The sequence below is a fragment of the Mus caroli genome, chromosome 13, assembly GCF_900094665.2.
Source record: "Mus caroli chromosome 13, CAROLI_EIJ_v1.1, whole genome shotgun sequence".
Taxonomy (NCBI): Eukaryota; Metazoa; Chordata; class Mammalia; order Rodentia; family Muridae; genus Mus; species Mus caroli.
In genome coordinates this window covers 9,826,681-9,835,017 of record NC_034582.1, presented here as the reverse complement: position 1 = coordinate 9,835,017, position 8,337 = coordinate 9,826,681, and the positions used below count along the sequence as shown (strand labels likewise).

Here is an 8,337-nt window from a genome sequence, read left to right as displayed (position 1 = left end):
ATGGGTGGGTAGGGAAGTGGGGGGCGCTATGGGGGACTTTTGGGATAGCATTGGAAATGTAATTGAGGAAAATATGTAATAAAAAATATTAAAAATTTAAAAAAAGAAAAATAAATAAATAAATAGAAAAAAATAAAATATCTAATAAAAAACTGAAAGAAAAAGAAGAAGATGTCAGACTCAAAGAGAATCAAAGCACATCACTACCCCATGACTTGGAAGGTTAGGCAGGAGGATTTTCAGTCCAGGAATATCAGACTGGATTACAAAAGCATAACAAGGCATTGTCATTTATTATAAAAATATAAATGATAGATAGATAGATAGATAGATAGATAGATAGATAGATAGATAGATAGATAGATACAACAGCATCAGAACTAAATAACCAAGGAGCTATACATGGAGAGGGGAGAACGCAGGATACATTTCAAGCCACTGATAACATAAACCAAAGGGTTACTATAAAGTGCAGGGGGTAAAAGCCTAACAAGGCTGGCCCAGAAGTAACTGTTCACTTCAGTTAAATGTGTTTCTAATGGCTGGAGAGATGGCTCAGAGGTTAAGAACACTGACTGCTCTTCCTGTAGGACCTCAGTTCAATTCATGGTGGCAACAACCATGGTTGCTCACAACCATCTGTATGGGATCTGATGCCCTCTTCTGGTGTGTCTGAAGACAAACTACAGTGTACTCGCCATATATATCAAATAAATTAAATCTAAAAAAATTAGTTTCATTTATAAAAAAGGATGTTTCTAATATTTTAAATTCTGTATACTAAGAGACTTTACCTAGTATTTATTTTTAAATTTTAGACATATGCAATGAGAAAATAATAAAGGTAAGTATTATTTCTTTTAAAAATCCAGTGGATTTAACACAGCTAAAAAGAGAATTTTGCCAACCTGTTTGCCAGCTGCTTGTGGCCACCAGTTTCTTCACTTTCACTTTCCTTGCAGAGTCTTAGAAAACTGGCCTTTTCATTTGGGATGTACTTGCTTCTTCACAAGGTTTTCTTTCTTTAGATGGTTTCTTTCAAAAGTTTGAAGTCACATTTAATACTTAAAACACTAAAAAACGCTAACCCACTGAGTGGGTGCGGTCTCTGCCTGTAATTCCAGCATTCGGGAAGCAGAGCCAGAGGCACATTGTGCATAACTAGCCAGGGATACATAACCCTGAGTGATGTTGTGGTACCATATCCCTCAGCGATTATACAGTCACATGGGACTCTTGAATTAGTCATAAAGCCAGATTTGATGGGCCTGTCCACACAAGCCTGTAATCCTAGCTCTTCAGTGGAAGGCTGAAGCAAGAAAACAGCTCCTGAGCTAGGTGTGTACTGAAGGTCAGCCTGAGAAACTTAGGAAGATTAAGACCCTGTCTCAAAATAAAAAGTAAAGGCAGGGGAGTCACACAGGCAGGCCTGTAATCTCAGCACTCAAAAGGCTTGAGCAGGACCAGACTTTACAGTCATCCTCAGCAACAGAATGGAATTTGAGGCCTACATGGACTCTAAAAGAGACTCTGAGTTCAGCTGAGCTGAGAATGTGGCCAATGGTAAAGTGCTTACCCAGCTTAAGGGAAGGAGGGCTCCATTGGCATAGCTAGTAACTACAGGAGAGTTACCCAACTAAGCCTAGTCCTAAAGGGATACTTGGACACAGCTCAGAGATTCACCTGGAGTCATCATGAACACTGGTGGAACTTAAGGGGGAGATCCACACCGTCACCAAGAGAGTACTGGACACCCTGCAAGCTGTAATCAGCCTGGCGTTCCGCAGGGCTCTCAATGAGAACACAGATACATGGCTCTGACATAATGCACACCACTCACCGCGACTCCACACCCTCCACATTGTGCACCACTCACCCCCCCACTCCAGGCCCTTTTTTTCTCTTGTGCTCCTTCCTTCCGAAACCAAGTTTAGCCCTGAGCTTCCTTGAATGGCCTCAGTGCAGAGTCCTCACTTCCAGACTCCCACGAGTCTCACGTTCCCTCTGGTCCCAAGTTCCGGTCACTTCCAAGATGGGGCCTTGTCCTTCCATTCAGAACCCTTCTCCAAGCAGTCTATGACTGATCGGTACTTAGGAGCTGGGGAACTGATGGTTTAGGTCTCCAGTTTGACTTGTCCTGAGCCTTTTAGGGAAACCTGGTCTTGGGTGGACAAGAAGTCCGGAAAGCTGGCCGTAAGCATGCAATCATCTTACGGGTAAGTTGTAGGTGAACTTAAATTGACACGTCAATGATCAGACTGCAGCAGAGTGTGCACATTCCTCCTGGCCTGTTCAGACCTATTCTCATGCCTCAACTTCATGGTTTAGATGTGATGCATCGAAGCTCAAGAGTATTAGGTACAGGAGTCAGTTGGATATAACAAAAAGGCTACATCAGGTACAAGTTCACTGTCCTCATTCTTCAGGAGTGTCTTCAAAAGCAAGAGCAATTTCTGACCAGGAGCCCAGCTCTGTCCTGTCAGCCATCAGTATTATGTGCAGCTTGGGAAAGGAATACTAAAGAGAATGACAAGGGCCATGCAGCACTCAGTTGAGACTCCCCCTTTGTGGGTCCTTGTTTTCTTACCTGTGTAAGATGAGAAAGGCAAGCTATGGAGTCTTGAAGACTCCTGGGCTCCGACTGAAACACCATCGAATTTGTGCTACCACCCCCTTCCTCTCAAGTGGCAGCACATTTTTTTGATACCTAACCCCCGCACTGGTTGCAGTGATTGATATAGTACAAATTTGTTAGATGACTTTCAAGACCCTCTGACTATAAGCCCATCTCTTCCACTTTCTTCCTCCTTAAATGCCACAATGAACATATTTGGGAGCAAGTGGCTTAAGGCCAGGTGTAGTGTACACACCTCTAATTAATGCATACACTTAGGAGGTAGAGGCAGGTAAATCTGAGTTGAAGGCCAGCTTGGTCTGTATAATAAAGGACTCTACACAGAGAGATTACAGATTAAATTGCTTCAGTAATTTTTTAAAAGATAATATACAATATATCAGGTAAATTAGGGCACCTTGGAAATGGGGAGAGGCATACTGGCTGTTTTAACAATGATTACTGGATGCCTGTAACAGGTACAGAGGTGTTACTCAAAGCAGAGCCAGAAAGGCTCCATCATATTAAATGATAGGAGACACTGTAGGTAATAATTTTGAGAAAAATAAAATTTTTTAAGAAACTACAGGTCTATAATACTGGCACTTTGAGTCTCAGGCAGAATTGAGAATCTGTGAGACTGAACCCAGGTTGGGCAATATAGCAATTTTATTCTCAAGAAAAAGGAAAAACAAGGTTTGTTTACTGAGACAGACTCTGTAGCCCAAGATCTAACTGCCTCAACCTCTTGAGGCTGGGATTACAGGTATGGGGCATTATACACTGCAGAAACATCCTTTTATATTGTGTATTCTGTGTATGTGAATGCAGAGGATAACTGCAGGAGACAGTCTTTCCTTCTACTATGTGGGTTCTAGGGATTCATAAATCAAGATTTGTCATCAGTGTTTACCTCTGCTAGCCCCAAAATCATAGTTTTAAAGTTGTACTTACCTTTTTCCTTCTTTGGACAACGCCCCCTCCCCCCAAACTGTAACAAAAAAAAATTTGTATTCAGACTCTAGCAAAGTTATATACAAAAAGATAATAACAGCCTAAAAACATCACTTTACTTACTTTTTTTTTTTGGATTTAAGGTTTGATTTGGTGCAGTGCTGGGAACTGAAGTCAAGGACTGGAGCACACTAAGTACATGCTATACAAACCAGCACTGTATAAAGGGACTTTTAATTTTGAACAGCAGAACACTCCCTTTGGGATACGGATGTGAGTCCTTGTGATAGATAATACAGGCTGCATGGACACACTCTCAGCAGTCATCACATACAAAGTGAACTCAAATTACTTTACCTTCTACAAACAAAATCAAGGATTCACAAACTATGGCATTTTATTTCAGAGCTTTTGCTTACATTTGTACAATATATTACATAATTCATCATGTTTGCAGATCCTAATATATACTTTATAGTTTTATTCTATAAGTTTTTTCTTCAACATTTTGCTGTCAACAAATCTTTACACTCTGTACAAATTTGAGTAATTTGAAATCATTTTTCAACAAAATTAGTTACTGTAAGCACACATTACAAGACTGAAAATGCTTTTCTTAGAAAGGTTCAATGTAAAGGATTAAGGATTCTGACACATTAGCATCTACAACAAAACGCTTCGAGATTCTCACATGTATTGCCAGAAAACAAATAAAACATGCCAGCCTCATTCAAAAAAAGCACACAGAATCACAATTAAAACAGTAAAACGGTCTGTACAGTGAAGTACTGTGTATTAACAGCGCCAGGTTTTAAATAGCCTCAATGAACACATCCGCAATATACAAATGTATTACAAAGGTGGGGAATTAAATACAAGTGCCAAACAGAGATTGGAATCATACAACATAAAGTCAATACAAGTGAAAACAGCTTGGCGTTCATTCTGCAGTTTATACAAGGCATTTAATTGTATAGGCCTACTACCCAACTAGCTACTTATACTTAAAATAATAACCATCTTTGTGAGGCAGGTCATATAAACAACCTTGAACCATTCTAACAGTTTGTTCCTGAAGTCTTTTTGTTGTAAGCTCATAATAAAATAAGCAATACAAATGAATTATCTGTATTTAAGGGAAAAGAAACATTTACAAGAAAACACAAAAATATAACTGTTATAATTCATTATGAATAAATATACACTTTGAACTGGCTAAGTACAATCTTTATACATTGTTTAAGATTTAATACAGTTTATTAGCCATTTTCTTTTTTCACACAATGTATTATATCAAAATTAAAAAAAAATACTGATTTATAGAAAAATGGCAAAGTACAGTAGTCCCATTTCAATTTGAAGGGGTGTGAAAAGCCACCACAGACCTTTTAGCCTAATTCAAACCTGTAAACATGTTCAGTCATTTTTAAAGAGAATCTTTAATATTTGGTTACCAGGATGATGTCTAATAATCCTGTTACCTAACTGCAAGTCTTGAATTTGTTACATGTGCTTGACTTATACAATTAAAGTCACCCTAAAGTGACTTGCTTTAAAAAACAATTAGCTTGTACAAATGAAAATAGGTTCATATTTTTAATAAATGAATGGAAAAATATCAAATGTTCCAGCTTTAACAAAATACAAGGGAATACATATACAGTAAGTCTTCTCACATGTTCTGGCCCACCTTTTCTCTGCCTACTGTGTCGTCTTTACAGGCAGTGAAAAGCCTCCTCTGCCACAGTGGAAGGCCTTCAAGTTACCAGACACACGCAATTCCCAGACAAGTTGGAAACAATTATTGCTTGAGGAAAAGCAGTTCGTTGTACTTTTTCTTCATAAAAAAAGTGCACTTAAGTGCCAAGTCAGCTTGTCAAGAAATAATTTTTAAATATAAAATAGTGCTTGTCTGATTTTGTGTGTTTGTGTGCCACTGTGCAGTATAAAAAAAGATGTGGCCCTCAACAGCCATTAAGTGCAAAGTGCTCTAGCAAGTCCTGCTGTCACCTGCACTCAACTGACATTCCATTCTGTGATGCACTGGACATTGATGGTTCAGCTAGTGTCAACATAACAGCAGCTGTTATGGAGCTGGACGAGGGAGAAGAGGAGGAAGAAGATGTAGCAGCACCTGAGAAGAAGGAAGAACACATGTGAGGCTACAAAGCAGGCTGCAGTGGGAATATGCAAAAAGCTCATTCAGCTTCAGCCTAAACTTCTCTTGTGTTCTCCAAAGTCAGCGTACAGAGCCATCCCTGTGCAAAGTACCACAGTATACGGAAAGGGAAAGCCAGCAGCAGACTGTTGCCCATCTGCAAACCACAGATGGCACAGCTCAGTGGCAACATACTTGATGGGATTACGAGGACATTGGTTCTATTCCTAGCCCTGTCAAAGGAAAAAGAAAGCAAGGTGGAGAGGGAAGAGGAAGGGGAGGAAAGGATTTGTGTATCCATACTACAGAACACATAATTAAAGAGTAACTTTGTTCACTAACTACCCACACAGTTTTTAATGAAAACAGGAAAATTGTCTGTCATTTCTGCTACTTTTCTAATACTTCATTCTGTACCACCTTTCCACTAAACTCTGAGACCACAGAGGGAGCTTGGCAGATATAGCCTAACAACCTGAGCTGAACGCCCAGACGCTACCAGGTAGAAGGGAAGAAATGACTCCATGATGTTTCTTCTTGTGCACATTGCACTCAGAAAATGAATGACTTTGTTTCCAAGTGTAAAAAGAATGGGTGGCTGAGGTGAAAGCTTACTACCTGTACTACCTCCCAGTTTGTATTAGACTGTTTTCCTCAAGGGAAGTCTTTCATTATTAACAGTACATGAAATGGAATGTTTAAAAAGATGATCTCTATACACAAATAAGAAGGAATAAACACCCAGTGAGACAACTCTACGGATAAAGGCACCTGCCACCAAGACTGGCCAATCTGAATTCATCTCTGGGACCCACGAAAGAACTGACTTCTAAAAGTTGTCCTCTGACCTCTTCGTGGTACACTTGCACATATGTATGTGTGCATGTGTACACACACACACACACTGTAAAAGCAAGTTTGTTCCATACATGGGAGTAAGCTGGAGAAGCAAATTTGTTACTTAGAACTCTATTTGCCCAAATGCTCCCTCTACTGTCCCTAGTTGTCCATATTGCTTAAAACTTTAGATGAAAGCATTGCTGCAAGACCGAATCTTTTATAAAGACAATTGCAATGGAACATAACTATACACACTTTTGCATTTCAGAGTCTCTGGATCACCAGAGTCAGTTTCTACAGAGACTATCGTGGTCCTCAAATAGCCACTATCTCTGTAGAGACAACATCTGCAAATCATATTCTAAAAGACTTTTATCTCTAGAATCTCAAAGTGGGAATCTATATTCCCTAGATTTAGCAGCACTTATTAAAACATATGTAGGAGCTGGGGAGGTAGCCCGGTCACTGAAATGACTACAGAGACCCAGTTCCATCTCTAGAACCTATGTAAAAAAAGCAGAGTCTGGTGGCCAGGCAGCTTAGCCTATGAGCAAGGCTCAGGCAAATGAAAGACACTGTCTTAAAAAATAAGGTATCTGAGGCTGTCCTGTGGCCTCCACACACATGCAAACACATAAACACAGGTGGAAGGAGAGAGTAACTACAGTGCAGTGTCATGGAGTCTACACTCTCTTGCTTTTACTTTGGTTTAGACTATGAGGCAGGGTCCCACTATATAGTCCTGACTCAGCTTGAATGTTGTTATAACAAAGAGAAGATGGACAACCTAAAAATCCTGAAGTAATCACTCCACAAGTATGGATGTACTGAAATACCATACTGTGCCCATTAGATGTGTGATTATCTGTCAAAGAATTCTTTAAAACAAACTCATTACAATAATACCAGGCACAAAGGAAATGCAAAATACAGGATTTGTTGAATGAGTATGCACAAATCAGATCTTATGATCTGTGCATTATGCTAAACTTCTTTTTTGACAAAGAATTTTACTATGTAGCCTAAGCTGACCTGGAGCCTCCCACTCTTGCTATATCCCTGCCTTCTTAATGCTAAGTCTACAGCCATTTGCCACCCAGTGAAGGCCTAACGTCCCTATTTGTCTTTATACTGAGGGTACGCCTTGTGAGTAAGCACTGTGATGTCGTAACAGATGAAGCTGACAGCGTAAAGAATTTGCCTACAGAAACAATAGACATAGTCCTTCCTCAAAAGCAATCTAATAAACTGAAATTATGTTTAAGGAAAAAGTACTTACTTTCTCTCTCTTTCTTCTTTAAACGTTTTCTCCTCCTATCAATGGAAGCGACTTCAGATTTTAAAGACAGATAATGCTTTCTGATTTCTTGCAATTTTTCTTGAAGAATTGAGATACGTTCAGCACTTGTCATATTTTCCAGGTCCGCTGTCAATTTAAAAGCTTCATTAATAAGTATTTTGGGAATAAAAGTTAATAAAAAAATGAAAAAAGTCAATATAGTTTTAGAGTAAGGTCTAAGACAGATAAACTACAAGAAACAATTTTCCATGTGTGTTGGTGCACACCTGTTATACCAGCTAAAGCACACACAAAAACCAAAGACATCAAAATATAGCTCTATTCCCTGTCCTTTGACTACAATAACCAGACACAATGAAATGTACAGCACAGAATTTGTTGAATGAACACATACAAACCAAAGACTTTATAATCTATGCATTATGCTAAAACTCTTCTTTTTTTTTAAAAGATTTATTTATTTATTATATG

General features: G+C 39.0%; 1 protein-coding gene and 1 pseudogene across 2 annotated transcripts in view; one reads left to right on the top strand and one right to left on the bottom strand.

The window, feature by feature from the left end:
- Positions 1 to 3,717, top strand: part of LOC110308446 — a 12,492-nt pseudogene extending 8,775 nt beyond the window's left edge.
- A 225-nt stretch (positions 3,718 to 3,942) lies between these two features.
- Arid4b (AT-rich interaction domain 4B) overlaps positions 3,943 to 8,337 on the bottom strand; it is a 143,143-nt gene continuing 138,748 nt past the window's right edge. The window contains exons 22-23 of one of the 2 annotated variants that reach the window (XM_029484988.1): positions 7,846 to 7,992; positions 3,943 to 5,702 (exon numbers count right to left, since the gene is read on the bottom strand). In XM_029484988.1, the coding sequence (XP_029340848.1) occupies positions 5,575 to 5,702; positions 7,846 to 7,992 (275 nt within the window). In that variant the 3' untranslated portion in view covers positions 3,943 to 5,574. The remainder of the gene's footprint in view (positions 5,703 to 7,845; positions 7,993 to 8,337) is intronic. The other variant, XM_021180100.1, reaches the window with a different exon arrangement.